Source organism: Cibotium barometz, chromosome 64 (genome assembly GCF_041138505.1).
Source record: "Cibotium barometz isolate CiBa-2024 chromosome 64, ASM4113850v1, whole genome shotgun sequence".
Classification (NCBI taxonomy): Eukaryota; Viridiplantae; Streptophyta; class Polypodiopsida; order Cyatheales; family Cibotiaceae; genus Cibotium; species Cibotium barometz.
Window position 1 is genome coordinate 7,176,134 of NC_141109.1, and position 17,797 is coordinate 7,193,930.

The window sequence follows — 17,797 nt, forward strand, 5'->3', positions numbered from 1 at the left end:
GTCATAAAAAATACCTACCTTTGCAAGGCTTTTTGCACTTCTCTCCTCATATTGAAGTTGTGCCCAATGTGTGCATGCAACACATTCATGATCCCGATGATGCACTCAATTGGTTGCCACGTTTCATAGGAGGAGGAATACACATATGCACACACAAAATATTGAACACTTGAATGAGAGAATGCAAACATAAGAAAGAACAAGATTGCATTAAATCAAAGGTTAGTGGCTTAGGATTTAATGTGAATTAAAAAAAAAAGACGAGAGAAGAGGGAGCCAAGTTCTCAATGTATGATTGCTTAAGCATGCAAAAAGTCCTTGAGAATATAGATGATTTTTTCAGTATAGAAAGTGATAAGTTTAAGGACAATTCACACATTTTCTCAACTCATAACCTTGCTAATCCCTTAGCCTATTTCCACATTCTATTATTCTTTATCAACAAAGTATTATCCTAGGCACATTAGCATGCATACCTTTAACATCTATTGCAAAAGTGTAGCCCTCAGTAGTAAGTGTTGAGAACCTATCTTGAATCAATTTGACCGTTCAATTCAACTTAATTCAAATGGCATCTTTGACCTTGTTAATAGCCCAAAAGAATCATTTTGTGGTTGAATCCCAGGTACACATAGAGAAAGGTGGCCACCATCAGAATGGTAACCAGAATGGACAAATCATGCCCTTAATCACGATTAGTAGTGCCCCCCCAGTGACTATCAAAATGAGTTTACAAGTGTACATTAATAAAAGGCTGGCTGATTTCGAATTAACATAGCTTGACACAAGGATAAAAGGCAAGTAAAAACAGCCATGTCTAGTCTGCAACCACCTTAAGAACCGTGTACAGCACACATGCTCACTTCTTTATTTCAGAGAAGCTTTACTCATCTTTATATTCATAATCATAAATACCCCATTACAAGCTGGCCATAAGAGGGCCATCAACTCTCCTTGGCATCAGAGCCATGCCAACATCAGTATGGGTGTAACGATTGCGGGGACGTGCCGATGGCAGACAGCATACTGATCTCTTGGCATACCGATTACAAAGCACAGGCTCACTTCTAAAACACCATCTAAAATTGAACCTTGATATGATTACATGTGCAGTTTGAAGACCAATCTTGCAATTCTTTGCACTGCAAGAGAAGCATACAAGTGCATTAAAAAAACATATATAATGAATATTTCACCTATGATGACACACACAACCTGTTGGTGAGATATGGCCTTAAGTGCTTCAATCAAAATTTAGAAATACAGATCACCTAGAAGGCTCATATCAACCTAGCAAATGGATGCCTTCTCCACTTTTCTAAACCTGGCCAGGTTGCATGGCCTTCTTCAAGAATATGGAAGACAAAAAAGAAGCCCCACTTCATCCCTGAAGAATGCCAATGAAAGCACAAGTCCGAGATCGTCTAGAAAACCTGCATGAATTTTACCCTTAGGCAAATTGGATCCTTGAAAGCGAATGTGTCACGAGTCTCACAAAATAATAGAGGCATAGCTGAAAGACAGCTCTCATGCTGATGCCTGGTGGAATGGCAAACATGACAAACAATGGTGATTGGCATGCACACATGCTCCAACTGTGGTGGCTGTTTAGTAGCTATTGGCAATCCAGACTAAGGAGTATTTTTGTAGTAGAGAGGGATGGTCCTTGCAAGCAACACGATCTCGAGTTTGCCAAAGCTTTGAAGCCGAGCTCTTTCCTACGCATTCAAAACATTATCAGTGATTTAAGTGGTGTGAGCAAGCTAGTTCCCACTTCTGGCTCACCAATGTACCACTTGATTCAGCCAAGATTTTGCAAGCAGCAAATCCAAGCTCAGCAATGCTGTAACTTCTTCTCGTCTTCACAAGAGTCTCCCCTCCTTCCACTGTTTTTGGCTTGTCCCCTTCTGCAAGCCATCCAAAAGTTGAGCCCTTCATGAATAGATTGAGGAGGTTATCAAGAAGAAACAATGGACTTTAGAGCTCGAGAAGGACCCATGGGAGAAGCAGTGGCAGAGAGGCAACATTGGCGAAGAGCATAGTTAACCATAAGAGCAAACGAAAACATATCTTCATGAGCACCATAAGAACAAATGAAACCAAATCCAGTATCATTTTTGTATCCAAATTCTTCATCATGTACAGTTACACCCACATATCTTGGAAAACCACCCAGAGGGTATCGTAGACTCACTTTTTAGTTAAAACTTGCCTTGGGGAGCTACTCACTGTAACCACGAAGGTGGACAGGCTAAAACAAAGGTGGACTGCCAAGCTACCACGGCAGGCCAAAAACGTTCCAACTCCCATTCGTATTTAGCCTTAAATGTTATCTTACACACCATCGATGATGCATTACAAAATCACAAATATTTTCATGCCCCTTTGTTTACCTACAGATAGATATGCCTAGCAAGACCAACAAGGAAGTTAACAATCAAATTCTCAACATTATCAGTGAAAACTTGTGTAAAATATTACATGAAAGTGAGCTTTCCAATTGAAGAAACTGATTGTGAAGCAGGTGAGTCTGTGAGGTCAATCACTTCATGTTGAAGCCCTTTATCAGGCGTGGATGCAACTGAGCAGCCAATGGAAGGACAGCATGGCGAGAGTCCTTGAATTGAAGCCAACGGTCTGCCGTCTGGTGACTGATGCCATAGCGAACTCATCGAGATCTTATGAGACAGTCTTGTGCTGAGGCTATCCTCAAGCATGGCCTGAGACAAGCCAGGTATTGTGGAGGCAGCTGAAGTTTTCCAAGAGGGGGAGCGAGACCACAATGTTGACAACGGAGAGAAGCCCAATGAGCAACTCACCTTCTTAGCACTGTCATCATTTGGCTTGAAAGATGATTCCTCAGTGATCCTCATACTCTTAGCACCAGGTGAAGGGGAGGGAGACCACAAAGGAGAAAATTGAGAAACATCCAATACAACACTAATTTTCTCAGCATTTTCTTCACATCGATGAGAAGGTGACTTCTCAATCCTCCTCTTGGCTTTGTCTTCAGGGCATGTTGAAGATGTCCAACAAGGAGTCATCTCTTTCAGTGATTGTTTTGAGAAAAGCATGTCAGCATCCCACTGTCCTGTGAGCGTAGCCCCTTGCTGCGAGTCTGATGAAATAGGCTTTATCATAAGGGCATGATTATTATGAGACTCAGCATGAGCTTCCTTGATCTCCCATGAGAGTGGCGAGGCCAGGTATGGCGATGAAAAAAGCTCAGCATATGCTGCCTTGGCTTTCCAGGAGGAAGGTGAGGCCAAACATGGCAATGAAGAAGGCTTAGCATATGCTTCCTTACTTTTCCATGTGAAAGGTGAGGCTGAACATGGTGATGAAGAAGGCTCAGCATTAGTTTTCCATGAGAAAGGTGAGGCCATATATGTTGATGAAGAGGCAGCAACATCTATTGCAGGTAAGCAATGTCCCTCTGTTGTGAGTAACTGGCCTTCCTTTTTCTCTTTACCCAGTGGTGACATGGTGGTATTTCCACAGTCCTCCAAAGACAAACCAGGTGTTTTGGACAATATGCTGCCACAGTTATCTGAAAGCTCTTCTTCGCCTATTGATCCCTTTTTCCTCAACTTTGGCCGACCTCTCTTCTTCGCTTGACAGAGTAAAATATTCTTCTTCTTCAAAGGACTCACCTTCAGATCATCTTTGTCGTTTTCGCTGTGATTGGTTTTCCTTGAAGATCCCTGTTTCTTGGGATTGGGAGCATTATCCCGGCTTCGTCTCGTGTGGGAAACTGTGTTAGAAATCTCCATCAGAATCTTATGTGAATTGCATGCTTCCCAACTATATTTTCTGTCACTTTCTTGAGGACCCCCATCTTGCTTTGTTCCATCTTTCTTGTAGATATGAACTAGCTTGTCATTGCCCATAATGTTACCATCAGATTCTCCATCATTTTCATTTTCGCATTCACCAGAATCGGACAATTCTGAATGGGGTAAGTTATAGCATGGAAGGTCTTCAAGAGGTCCGACTTTGATCTGCATTTGAGGAGGAAGAGATGGGCAACCTTTGGTCAATGGTAGATGCTTTGTTGACAGAATATTCACTGTGAGATTCAGACTGCAAACAAACCCAAACATACATGCAAAAAATTTTATGAATTCAGAGGGCGTATTGAGTTTCAATGGAACACTCGGTTACACTATCTCATCTTGGGTTCTACTGCATTGTTAAGATACATAAGATCCACGATTCCAGATGATATTCCTACCTTTTCCACTCGGGTAGGTTGAGCATTGTGTACAGGAGTATAATTTTTCCACCAACTCCTCGCATAGACTTGAGTCCGGCGGCTGCATCACGGACTGCTATTGATTTGAGAGGATTTTGCCAAGCCCATTCAAACTGCAATGACAGGTATAAAATCATCATTACACTAACATGGACATGCACCCACAAAACAGAAAGCATATGGCACCATGAATACCTGCAGAGCATGTACTTGAGAAGGGAAACCATAAGTGCACAAAATCATTTCCCAAGGACGCTTCTTTTGAGTTGTCCTAGCCCCTGAGGTGATTTCTCCATTGTGTTGTCTGATGCGCCGCTTTGGATTAACTGTGAACCTGCAGTGCAACAAAACTTAACAGTAAACTTTTGTGAATGTGCATAGATACATACATTGCGTACATAAGTGTACAAGCATGCTGTACAATATATGTATATACATAATACAAGCATTAGACAACCATACATACATACATGGATGCATGCATACATAGATGCATATAAATGTTTAAATAGGATCATACCATAATTGTGTTAGAAAGCTAAAATACCACTAATAATTAAGTGCAAAGGGTTACAGATTATAATTAAGTGCAAAGGGTTACAGATTATAATTGTGTTAGAAAGCTAAAAGAACACTAATAATTAAGTGCAAAGGGTTACAGATTATAAAAAATTCTAACAACAGAGGATCTTTTGAAACTGCTATTTTGATTGCAGGAAAATGTTTCCTGTTTCTAAAGATTAATTAAAGGTCCTTTCGATTTGAAGTAAAATTGAAGGAAGGTAGCTTACCCGATGTAAGTGCGGCCCTTGAAGCGAGGGTTTTGGGAGCAGAGAAGATAGCAGGCGAAAAATGAAGGCTTACTAGGGTCGCCCATCATGAATCAGAATACAGAGAACTACCTACACCTTCGGCTTGAAAGTGAAGACCCTGAGGATGGAGCATACAAAATTGCCCATGACCGTTGGAAGCCCAAACGTGGGTTTATTTGGGTGTTTACACACCTAGACTCCAGAGCCCACCTTTGGGCGGGCGGACACACATAAGGCTGTAAAGTCCACTTTGTGTCACTTCATTAAGTCCACATTGTGTCGCCTGTTTCGTGCCATTTGCCCGCCCACCTTTGGGCGGGCGGACACACATAAGGCTGTAAAGTCCACTTTGTGTCACTTCATTAAGTCCACATTGTGTCGCCTGTTTCGTGCCATTTGCCAAGCTTGTAGTCTAGTTGGATAGAGTCTTAGAAATCATTTTCTTTTTCTAACTAGTGAAAAAAAAGATGACCTTCAAGCTCAACCCATTTTTATTGAAAAAATGCATAGGAGGTTAATCGTTTTTAGAACTACCGTGTTCGGACGGAAGCAGCAGCACAGGTAATGTGGAACACTTAGCGCCTACTTCCAAAAATGCGCAATGCTCACTCCTAATAGGGGTGCCTCACGAGGCCATCACCTACTTGCAACATATCCAATTTGGTCGAGAAGATACATGATTTCCTTCTCGTGTTCCGCCACCAGATTTTGTCGCTATTGCATTAATAATACCGGTGTTATGGGCCGGTTTGAGGGAACCGACGACTTCGTAGAAGACGAAAAAGAGCAGGGGGGGAATTTGGTCATGTAGATTTTTCATTTCGCCTAAATTCCATTCTCGGAGTTGTTGGGGGTACACATTCCTGCTTTCGGTATGGGCAATGTACATGAAATGGATGCTCAGCTTAATCATCCTATGCCAGAGCAAGATCGGAGGGGTGCCTTTGGGGAGTGCAATTTGAAGGCCTATCTTTTTTCCCTCCTCACATCACCTTTGTAGTAAAGAAATACAAAGGCTCCTATTTGCAGAAGCATAAGTCGTTCACAAAGGAGTATGGAATGCAAATACCACACCAGAGCCTCGTGAGATGCATTGCATTTACCTGTCAGTCCCCTTGGATAATGATATTTCCCTACTATAATGTGGTACGTTGGGATCCTTATTCAGGACCCTCCCCTTCAAACACGGGACCTTCAAGCATTTAATCACCTGGGGAGGATCCTGTTTTAGAGACTGCACAGATGGCTCGGCTGGATGCCTTTTTGGAGGGGCTACCTAATATTATTCATGTAGTAGTCGAGGCCATGGGATCTGCTCGTGCATGGGGAAGTATTCCTTGTGATCTCCATGCATACAATATTCCTTGTGATCTCCATGCATACAATATTGTGTTAGATTATACAAGGGAGCATGCATGTAGGGTGGGACTCATAGACTGGGGACTGCTAATTTTTGTAGGGGAGAAAAGAGAGTCTGTGACCTACTTGCAGCAGCAACCTCCAAGCGCAGATGATGTAGCGTGGGAGATCATGAAAAATGAAGCCAAATATAGGAATTGATTGCGCCCTTGGCAAGCCCCAAAACTATTAGATCCTGAAAATCAGGATGTTTTTTGTAAAGAGTTAGATATATATGCATCGGGTTGGTTAGTTATCCAATTAATAACCTTTTTTAAGGAGAGTTTGTGCACGCTAAAGGCAATCTAGAATTGCAAACTAGAGCATATTCACTTTTTTGTAATGCATTATATGTTTGTAAAGGAGAAGGTAGCTAGAAAAAACCTAGTTGAGTTTTTTGAGATGTTAAAAACGATTAATACTCAGTCTCAAACAACGTTTGGACCAGCCATTGAGCTGATGCTAGCATTTTATTGAGATATAGAATTTTTTGTAAAATATATTTGAAACAATCCAATGAGGATTGAGGTGTATATTTTCGCTACAATCAATATTTGACACAATTTGTTGAGATGTATACTTTTGCAATCAATCAATATTTAAAGTTTGTGAGGTTTTATGTCCTTGTTCGATTTTGCTGTAAGTGGATAAGTTTTTAAGTTTGTGAGATATTAAGTCCTTGTTATCCATTGTACTAGCAATTTCTTTGCCAACGAGTGAATAAGTTTTTAACTACAATCCCTTGAGTCCATGCCAGGGTCACCGTGATCGTTCATTGTTGCTTGATGTTAATTTCTTATTTTTTTCAGCAAAACTTTTACCTTTCTTTATAGTGATACTGACGTGGGTGCATACTTTGTGTTGACAGCCATGGCCGAACAAGATGGGGAAATACCACACTGAGAAAGACCAAGGGGATCAAGAAGATGATCTTGCAAGATAAGCATGCAACAAACAAACATGAAAAGCCTACGAATGCATTCAAGTCCTGGCCGCCAATCTGAACACCACATAGGCTGCTCCAGCTGTAGGAAGATCATCCCAATGGGCAAATCCTGCTAACATTCAGTGGAGGAAGGTCAATGAATGTTGAGGAAGGTCAACAAAGCAGTGACGAACCAAATGGTTCGTAATATATGGACTATCACAGCGATGGGGAGATGAAGAAAGAATGATGGAAAGTGGAGAAATGTTTGAATGATGATATAAGGGAAAATGCAGAAAAAATATATCTTCAAATCAAAGGTCATCCCTTACATCATGCAGACTGTCCTCTTTGGTATGCAAAGATGTTGTACATGCACTTTGTAGAAGGTACTCCCGTTGTAATAAAGTGCTAGTGGACTATGGCCTTGGGCATGGCCCACCAATGTGGAGGCCAAGGTATTGATAGACAAGCCTTGCTCATGCAAGCTTCCATGGTGACCATCACCCATGTATTGGACTCCATGTAAACGATGTCCCATGTTCCTGACTCCATGCTAACGAGTCATCTCCTTCCTCCCTTCTTTCATTGCTATCAGAGCTCATGCCTTTGATCCATTTCTAACATTTTCTTGATTTTTTTTCCTAGCATGGGAGAGTGATGGAGACCTTTGATTGAGTCTATCTTGGTAGATTTGATCAATTTTTGGTAGATCTTGGCCAAAAATTGGGCTCTACATCAATTTGGGACCAAATTTGAGCAAATTTGGGGTACTCGAGACCAAAAATTAGGAAACTTTTTGGGAGATTCTCTATGCTCATGTTGTTTCTCTTTCTCCCCTCTTTGCTTGATCTTGTAAGAGCTATGGTGGTCCAATCTTGAACTAAAAGCTTGTCATAACTTAGGGTTATGAGAGAGGAAGGCATGGGCTTCACTATGAGCTCCATATTCCTCCCATTTTCTATGCAATTCTACTAGTGAGGCTACCGTTGGTTGTGTCTTCTTCATGGTGTTGTGGGGCTTCAAGATTCCAAATATTGTCTACTATAAAGCTTGCCAATGATTCTCTATTGCGTAAGCTTTGCATACATGTCTTCAATGCTTCAATATTGCATTTTTCTTGACATTAGGGTTCTCATGAAAAATTAGGGTTTCTATCACATTTTTGGGAAAATTGCTTTGATAATCTTCTTCTCCATGCTTTGCTACACTCATACATATGATTTGTTAATGCTAAAGCATGAGATTGCATAAATTTTGGCCTCTTCTTAAAAATTAGGGCCTCTTGAAAAATTAGGGTTTGCATTGATACTTTTGGGGATCCAGCACATTAGACTGTTGCATATGGCTCTCCTCTACTCATCCATACCCTCATTGCACAATAATGGGAAATAAATTAGGGTTTCTTGACAAGAACGGGAATTTTGAGAAATCCATCAAAATTAGGGTTTCAATTGGGGGTTTCTTGTTTTCTAATGCATAATCACATTCCCATTGACTTCCTTGATCATGATTTGGATAGTTTTTAGCTTTGGGGAAGATCATGCATCAAGCTTTTGTTCATTGAGACCAAGTGCTCTTCATTTTTTGGGTTTCTTTCATGCATTCATGCATAGCAAGCTTATTGCATATATGCATTGAGCTATCTTGAAGAAGCCAATTGAAGACATCAACAAGAAATGGAGTTGGAGCTATGCAAGATAGATGTGGAAACCTATTGAGCCTCATCAGCAACACGAAACTCTTGTATTGGAATTGTCGATGGGCATGTAATTATAAGTGCCACACATGTAAGCAAGCTTGACAATCTTTCAATTGAAGCTTACACATCTCACACACATTGTTCCTACACATTCAATTGTAGAATCTAGATGTGTGTGAGAGTACTCTTGGCATTGGAGGAGAGGCCAAGAGGGAGTGTGTCATGAACTTTTCGTGCTATGAGTGCCATGGGAAAGTGGTACGAAAAGGGATCTAGGTACAAGGTGGTGAAGACATGGCCTCAACCCTTGCCTTGGATTCAAACTTGGTAAGGGAGTGAGAAGTGCTTGGGCAAGAGATCGGTAAGCATCAACACACTACATCGAATCGATCATCGCCAAGTGGCAATACTTCAATTGGCAAATGCAAGGATTGGCAATGGACATATGCATAGTTTTGCATTGAGAAATTGCAAAAATTGGGAAAATTCATGACAATGGTTGGATGCATTTACCATGGGCATTGGAGAGTCCATGCTGCTATGCTTTTAACTATTTGATTTGATGCTTGGATTCATTGAGATTTGGTACTAAATACAAAGGAGGTTATGCCAAAATTTTGACAATTTCTGTAGTCACACAAAACATCAATTCACTCCAGAACCATTGGGGCTGTTTTGAAGTGGTTTGCATAGCTTGAAAGTACTATCCAAGAGCTACATTTGGAGCACTCAAGTGCCTGATTTCGACACCGATTGCACTCCCAACTAGCAAGAGTCACCGTTCGTTAAGTCAAAAAACAACAATTCAATTTTGAAATTTGAGCATATGGGTGATTAGTATATGTCATAAGCTTCCCAACAAACCAAAAACCACTTGATTTGGAAGTCGTTTACTAGGTCAACCAACATACTTGACTTTGACCTAAAAGCCAAAAAACAGAGGATACCTAGCCTTTGATTGAAGTAAAGTGGTTCGGGGAGTGGGTAGTACTAGCCATTAGAAATCCAATCAAGATTCCGATCTATATTCAAGGTTTTAGGGTCAATTCTTCATTTTCAACAGCATAATAGAAACCCTAAAATATAGAATACTAAGGCATATTGAAATTCTATTGTATTGGCATAGTTGAGTAGTACTGATCTAGGGCTATCCATAGAAACAAAGATCTCTAATTTTTGACAACTTTTGAGCCTCCCACACCCACTTTGCCATTTTCAGCCATGGCGCCAAAGGGGTAGACCTTGAAAGGGAAAAGAGGCATCACTTGAAGAAATGGACGAGATGGCAAATATGGGGATTTTGCTTGCACATGAGGAAGGCACAGACATTGATGAAGGATTGGAGCATGGCTATGATGAGTTGGTCACCAATGCTCATGCGGATACAAGTGGGTATGCTAGCCCAAGTGTGTAAGTGACATTGGCAACAAATGCCTTGATGCTAGCCCAAGTGTCTAAGTGATACACAACAAATGCTTTGATGCTTCAATCAATGAACCAAAATCAAGCCCAACAAGCTGATGCATTTGGAAGCTTGGTTGAGAATATAAACAAGAACCAAGCCACTTTGATTGAAAGTATGAACTGTAATCACATGTCATTACTTGAAGCTTTCAAGGGGGACTCCATCCACAAGCAAAGAGCTCCAGTGGAAGAGTTACCTACAAAAGGCAATGCAAATGTGATGGATTGGGGAAAAGGCTTGAGTCCTTCATAACAACTAGGAGACTTCTTCAATCAACACAAGAACTTGGGTGGCAATGAACGTATGAAATTGGGTAATAAAGAAAATTTACCACCACAATCATTATCTTTTGGGAGTTTGCCTTCACACATTCTGTCTACATCATGCCAAAGATGCAAAAGGGAAGCATGTGGCTTTTGGCTTTACACATAAGGATGAGTCTTGGGGTCATGATGATCCATCCATGAGGCCACGCATGCATAATGTTTGAGAAGATGATGATGAGTTCAAAGGCATCAAGGATAAGGTTGTCTTTGTAAAATTCAAAGGAGAAGAATCAAGTAATGAGGAATATATATTATGAGATGAACCCAAGAAGTGATCGTTGCTAAGGTGTACTTTGCTTCACTTCATATGGAAGGGTATGCACACACTTGGTGATGACACTTGCATGATAATGGTTATGAGATCACTACATGGGGTGCTTTTAAGGATGCCATGCAAAATGCCTTTACTTCCAAGTTGAGAAATGACAAGTTGATTAGTGAATGGGACGACTTGGAGCAAGGGTTTGGTAAAGTCAAGGAATACATTCAAAAGTTCTTGAAGCTTATTCTTCATGTGGATGGTTCTAGTGAGAAGTTCAAGATGCTCAAATACATCAAGGGTCTCAAACCAACTATTGGGGTAGATGTAAGAGCACAAAGGCCTAATAACCTCCAAGAGCTATTATATATGCCAAGATCTATGAAGACAAATATGTATATAGAGGGCTGGAAAGAAGTGGAGGTAGGGCTGATTCGAATGCCCCAACTAAGAGATGCTTCTTCAACTCCCCCCACCAGTCCTAGATATCCAACCGTCTATGGTGGTGGTGTCAAGCTGAATTTCAGATCCTTTTAAAGATTCAAGTGGGGATGGAAAGCCACCAAGTGGTGGTACCAATTAAAGCAAGTTTATGAAGGAGGACGTATTAATGAGTTGAGGAGTAAAGGGCTTTGCTACAAATGTGGTGAAAAGTGTGGAACAAGGAGCATTTCAAAACTTGTAAAGCCAAAAATATCACCATCAACATGGTCTTGGCTGAGGGTATTGAAGATTATCATGGAGATGACAACAAAGCTTATGGTGATTGCAATGAATGCTTGGAAAGTGATGATGCTCATGTGCTTGATGGGGAATTTCCTTTTGATCCCAATGCCACTTTGTAAGAGGCTTGGCAAGATTATGATAATGGAATGCCTATGTGTTCTTTTGGGGATGATGCAAGCATGAAGCCAACTTTGTGTACCTTGTTACATTATTCTTATGTGGGATGCAAGGGTGAAAGCACTTTGAGATTTAAGGCCAAAGTCAATGGAAGGGTGGCTCATGTTTTGGTGGATAGTGGAAGTACACATAGCTTTGTGAACAAGAAGTCATCGTGTGGTCTCAAATTACAACTTATACCTTTGGCAACTTTCCATGAAGTTCAATGGTACATGGGGATAAAATGGATTGCACAATGAAGTTAAAATGTAAGTTTTGAGCTCTCAAAGGAGTATACATGCAAAGATAATTTACTTGTTCTTGATATGGGACCCATTGACATGGTTCTTAGGTGTGATTTCTTCGTTCTTTCACTACTATGAATTTGAAGCAGACCTTTATGCAGTTTATGCATGGTGAATGGAGCATTACATTGATGAAGGTGAATGCATGAAAGCTTACTTTGATCAATTGCACCCAACTTAAGAGAGAGCTCAAGAACATGGATTATGTGTATGTATTACAGCTTTGCAAGATGAGAGCAATGATGCCATCAAGAAGGAAGTGCACAAGGGCATGCAAAAGTTGTTGGATGAATACAAGGATGTATTCAACATGCCTAAATGTTTACCACCGAAGAGGGAAATTGATCATGGGTTAGAGCTTGAGCTTAATGTTACACCCATCAACAAGCTGCCATATAGATTGTCCAAAGTGGAGAGAGATGAGGTGGTCAAACAAGTGTAAGAATTGACTGGGGACATGGGATGAGTGGAGCCAAGTCAATATCCTTTTGCATCTCTGGTGCTTCTTGTGAAGAAGAAGGAGGGAATCCTTAGAATGTGTGTGGATTATCATGATTTGAACAAGACTTCCATCAAGAATAGGTACCCTATACCTCGCATTGATGACCTTTTGGATGAGTTGAAGTGTGTCCATTTCTTCAAAAAGATTAACTTGAGGTCTAGCTACCACCAAAATAAGGATGAAGAGTGGGGATAAGTATAAGACGACATTTAGGACCGAGAGTTGTCTCTATAATTACTTGGTTATTCCATTTGGGTTATGCAATGCACCTGCCACTTGTCAAGCCTTGATGAATCACGTTCTTCAACCCTTTCTCTACAAGTTTGTATTGGTCTTCTTTGACAACATTTTCGTGTATAGCAAGGGTGAAGAAGAGCATTTGAAGAATGTGCACATGGTTTTTGATGCTTTGCATGCCAATCAGTTGTATGCCAAGGAAAGCAAGTGCAAATTTATGGCTAGTGAAGTGGAGTACCTTGGTCATATAGTTGGCAAAGATGGCATAAAAGTGGATCCCAAGAAGGTGGAGTGTGTGAAAAAGTGGCCTATTTCAACCAATACAACACAATTGAGGGGTTTCTTATGACTCTCTTCATTTTAGAGGAGATTAATTGAGAAGTATGCGCACATAGCCGCACCATTGAGACGGAAAAGCTCAAGAAGGGAACATTCTTTTGGGATGCAACTGTAAATAAGAATTGTGAAGAGCTCAAAAGAATGCTTGCATCGACCCCTATTTTGGTGTGTCCGGACTTTTCAAAGCCATTCACAATAAGGGCGGATGCATGGGGAAGAGGCATTGGGGCCGTATTGTATCAAGATCATGGGGTAATTGCATATGAGAGCCGCAAATTGGATGATAAGGAGATGGAATTTCATGTCTATGGATTAAGAGATGATTGTGATCTTACATGCAATCAAGAAATGGTACCATTATCTCTATGGGAGTCGTTTCTATGTAAGAAGTGATCATAGGGTGCTAAGTTCTTTCTATCACAACTGACTCTATCTCCAAAGCAAATAAGATGGTTGGATGTTTTACAAAACTATGGCTTTGAGATCACTTATATGAAGGGAAAAGATAATGTAGTGGCCGATGCTATTTCACAAATGTGGGCTTGTTCATTGAATGCAATCTTGGAGCTACACAAAGATCGGGTCATAGACATTAAAGAGAAATATCTCTTAGATGAAGAAGTGTCACAAGTGGTGCAGAAATTAAAGCAAGGCACCCATGAAGATTTGCCTCATTATGAGCTCAAGAATGATCTCTTGTACTATAAGGAAAAGATTTATCTTGTACCTAGCTTATCATACAAGTGCAAGGTGATGGAGGAAATGCATGCAACCCCGATGAACGGGTCATTTGGGTCTCTATAAAAACTTTGACAAGATAAGGAAGAGTTTCTTTTGGAAAGGGATGTGGAGAGATGTGCATGCATATGTCACAAGGTGTTTTTCGTGTCAATAAAAAAGGATCTAACACATAAGTCGGGAGGTTTGCTTTAGCCCTTACCTATTCTCGAGGAAAAGTGGACGTGTATATCCATGGATCTTATCATGGGACTTCCTCATAGAAGGAAGGGAACTTGAGACAACTTGTTTGTAGTGGTGGATCGATTGACAAAGATGGCACACTTTATTCCTACCAAGGTCACCCATTCGGCATCTATGGTTGCAAGGCTATATTCAAGCTACATAGAATGCCTCAACAACAAATTGTGAGTGATAGAGATGCTAAGTTTATGGGTTCGTTTTGGAGAATGCTATTTGAGCTCATGGATACTAAGTCAACTCCTAGCATCGCCTATCACCCAAAAATGGATAGGAAAACGGAGAGAGTCAATAAGAGGGTTGAGACATATTTGAGACACTTTTGCTATAATACTCAGCATGCTTGGGATGAGGGGTTACCTCTAGAAAAATTTTCTTACAATAGCACAAGTCATGTAAGCACTGTCATGTCACCTTTTTGAGGCTACTTATGGGTATAAAGTGAATGCGCTAATGATGATCAATAAGGAGGAGATTGCAAATCAAAATACAAAGGATGGGGTAGAAAGAATGCAAATCCTCATACAACAATGCAAGGATAATTTTAAGAATACTCAAAGGACTATGAAGCAATATGCCAATGCCCATAGGAGATCTATGGAATTCAATGTGGGAGATTGGGTGCTTTTATGTATACCAAGATCTAGATATGCATCTCTCAAGGGTAATACAAACACCAAATTGCGTCATAGGTACTATCGTGCATACAAGATTGAGAGAAGAGTTGGGCAAGTAGCTTACCAACCACACCTATACATGATGTGTTTCATGTCTCTCAGTTGAAGGCTTATGTGGGGACAATAGTGAAAGTATAAGATGAGCTGAATGAGGAAGGTATGATTGAATATATATCGAAAAAGGTGTTGGGCACTAGAGAGAAGGTGTTACACAACTGCTCTTTGGTGGAGTACCTTGTCAAATTGAGAGGTCTACCCAATGATGAAGCTTCATGGAAACCGGCCTCAATCTTGGAAAGTTATGAAGACATTATGGATGCATTTGGTGAATCAAATGAGGAGGCATAACAATGATTTTGTTTGCTAGAATAGCAGGCATGGGTTGCCGATGGAAATAGTCAGTGACCCCACGACATGCATTTCATGAACAAAGTAATTAAAGGATTGATGGAGAGATACTTGATCAATCAAAAGAAGTCCTCACCCTACTACCCACAGTGCAAACGGCCAAGCGGCAGAATTGACCAACAAGGTTCAGACTAAGATTCTAAAGAGAATTGTAAATGCTAACAAAAATGATTGGGACCAGATGCTAGATGCGGCCCTATGGGCATTTCGCACATCCTATAAAGTCTCAACTGGGCAAACACCATTCAAGCTAGTCTATGGGTTGGAAACAGTTATGCCCATGGAATTCATGGTACCCAGTCTGAGAATGGCCATTCAAGAGAACCTGCCAATGGAAGAATCCTGGGAGATCAGAATACAAGAACTCTTAGCCTTGGGAGGAAGAAAGGCAAATCAATCTTTAAAAGGCAGAGATAGTGCAGCAAAGAAGAAAGGATTGGACTGATAGGCATCTCAAGCACATGATTTTTTAGAAAGGAGATCTTGTATTGGTCTACAATTCCAAGCTAGGACCTCACCCTAGAAAATTCAAAATCTGGTGGATCAGACCATTTATAGGTGAAAGACCCAATCAGCCAGAATGCCTTGAGCTTAGAAAACTTAGATGGTACACCTTTTCCAAAGACAGTAAATGGCTTTAGGATGAGAAAATACAAAGGCCACCCAGTGATGATTTCATCGGAAGAAGCAGAAGCAAAAGACCAATGTCTTTTTGTGAGACAAAAAAGATTTGAATGCAATATTTTTTGCGCCAAAAAATATTTGAATGCATTGGCACATATTCCCCCCCTCTGTCTGAATGAAGAGGTTGATTTTTAAATCTAGTTTCATTCTTAACCCACAGAAAAAAAAATTTGAAAGTGAGAAAATACCTCTAATTTAGGTTTCATAGGGTAAGAATCAATGAATGTTAAAAAATGTAAATTTTCTCCCAAAGAAGGAGCCTACATGGACAACACACGTCACTGTATATGAGTCACAATTTGTGATCAGCTCTATCTATTGCATTCTCTAGGAAAGGTTAGCCAAGTAATCTTGCCAAGGATGCATCCTCATATCTTGTTCGTGGATCAAGGTGAGGAAGACCATCTAACATTCCATAATGTTGCTCTAAAAAACCACCAATATAAGCATGACCAAACCTAGCATGCCACGATTGGGCATCTTTCATTGCATTAGAAGTGTTTGCCAAACAGGCAACATTACACTTGTCATACATGTCTAGTTTGTACAAACCACCAGTGGTTCAATGATCTAGTAAGCACAATCTATTTGTCCTATTCTTTGCACAGACGATTCATTTATCATATGCAAATTCAACATTAAGAACCCCCCCTTGCTAGAGTGGCGCAGAAAGAATTTTTTTTAAATATTTGGACCAAAAAGTACATTTTCAAGACAAACATCCTTGCACTAATAGTAGTGAGAATAGCCAATATCTTTAACAAAGTAAGAGGCATTGTTGGTGCGTATAATAGTGTGATCACTTTACGCATTCTTCATATGTTTGACCAAACTTAGAAGCACCACTGTTAAGAAACCAACTGTCAATGAGTTGCATTGAGACATGCATCTTGTTCAGGATTATAAAACTATAAATAGCCATAAGTGAGAAGTCTTGATTGACAATGATATGAGTTGAGTTCTCTTTCTTAGAACTCTTATCATCAAAGGAAGAAATGCTAGAACCCTTAATGAATTCCTTCTTCTTTTCTTTGTTTTGAAGTTTAATAAAATTTCAATTGCATGGTTAGATTTTTTTTCAATATTGGCCACGCAATTCGGCCATGCAATTGAAAGGATTTTTTGCAATACCAATAAGTCACCTTTTTTTGCCTTTTAGAATAAAGAGATCTTAGGGTTTTAACAGTGGTATCAGAGCAATCTCTAGTTAATTGTTGTTTCTTTTTTATTGCAATTTTTGGTATTTTTTAAAGTAAATGTTAATATTTACTAATAAAAATGTTATTGAGTTGATTTGTGTTGATGATTTGCACGTGGATCATCGATACGGCGATTGGAATGCGTGTTACTACTATTCAATGGATTAATCGACGTTGTGGGAGGAATTTCGTGAGTTTAATGCTATTTTTTTCTATTTTTTGTGGTTTAAAATAAGCATTAATGGATTTTTACAAAAATACCACATATTATATTGTGGATATTTTTGGTAGAATGTATTTCCTAGATTTCTAGAATTTTAAGAAATTTTTTTCTATTTTTAAGAAAATTTTTGAGCATTTTTATGGTTAAAAATGTATTTTTTAGACATTTTTGCGGGTTTTTCCTTGCGGGTTTTTCCGTGGGTATGCGAACAAATTTTTGTT

General features: G+C 40.0%; 1 protein-coding gene across 1 annotated transcript; it reads right to left on the bottom strand.

Moving 5' to 3' along the window:
• Positions 1-2,094: 2,094 nt before the first annotated feature.
• On the bottom strand, positions 2,095-5,192 carry LOC147603253 (uncharacterized). Its single transcript, XM_086796878.1, has 4 exons — positions 5,047-5,192; positions 4,451-4,589; positions 4,235-4,368; positions 2,095-4,083 (listed from the first exon to the last, which is right to left on the bottom strand). The coding sequence occupies exons 1-4, from the start codon at positions 5,133-5,135 to the stop codon at positions 2,478-2,480; spliced, it is 1,968 nt and encodes a 655-aa protein (XP_086653004.1). The 5' UTR covers positions 5,136-5,192; the 3' UTR covers positions 2,095-2,477.
• Positions 5,193-17,797: the final 12,605 nt, after the last annotated feature.

What these genes read in the sequence shown, in the direction of transcription:
- LOC147603253 (XM_086796878.1), bottom strand. Translation starts at nt 5,135, where the DNA reads ATGATGGGCGACCCTAGTAAGCCTTCATTTTTCGCCTGCTATCTTCTC. An exon ending in AAGGGCCGCACTTACATCGG is followed by an intron (nt 4,590 to 5,046) that starts GTAAGCTACCTT and finishes GTTGCACTGCAG; the next exon opens with GTTCACAGTTAATCCAAAGC. An exon ending in CTCAAGTACATGCTCTGCAG is followed by an intron (nt 4,369 to 4,450) that starts GTATTCATGGTG and finishes CTGTCATTGCAG; the next exon opens with TTTGAATGGGCTTGGCAAAA.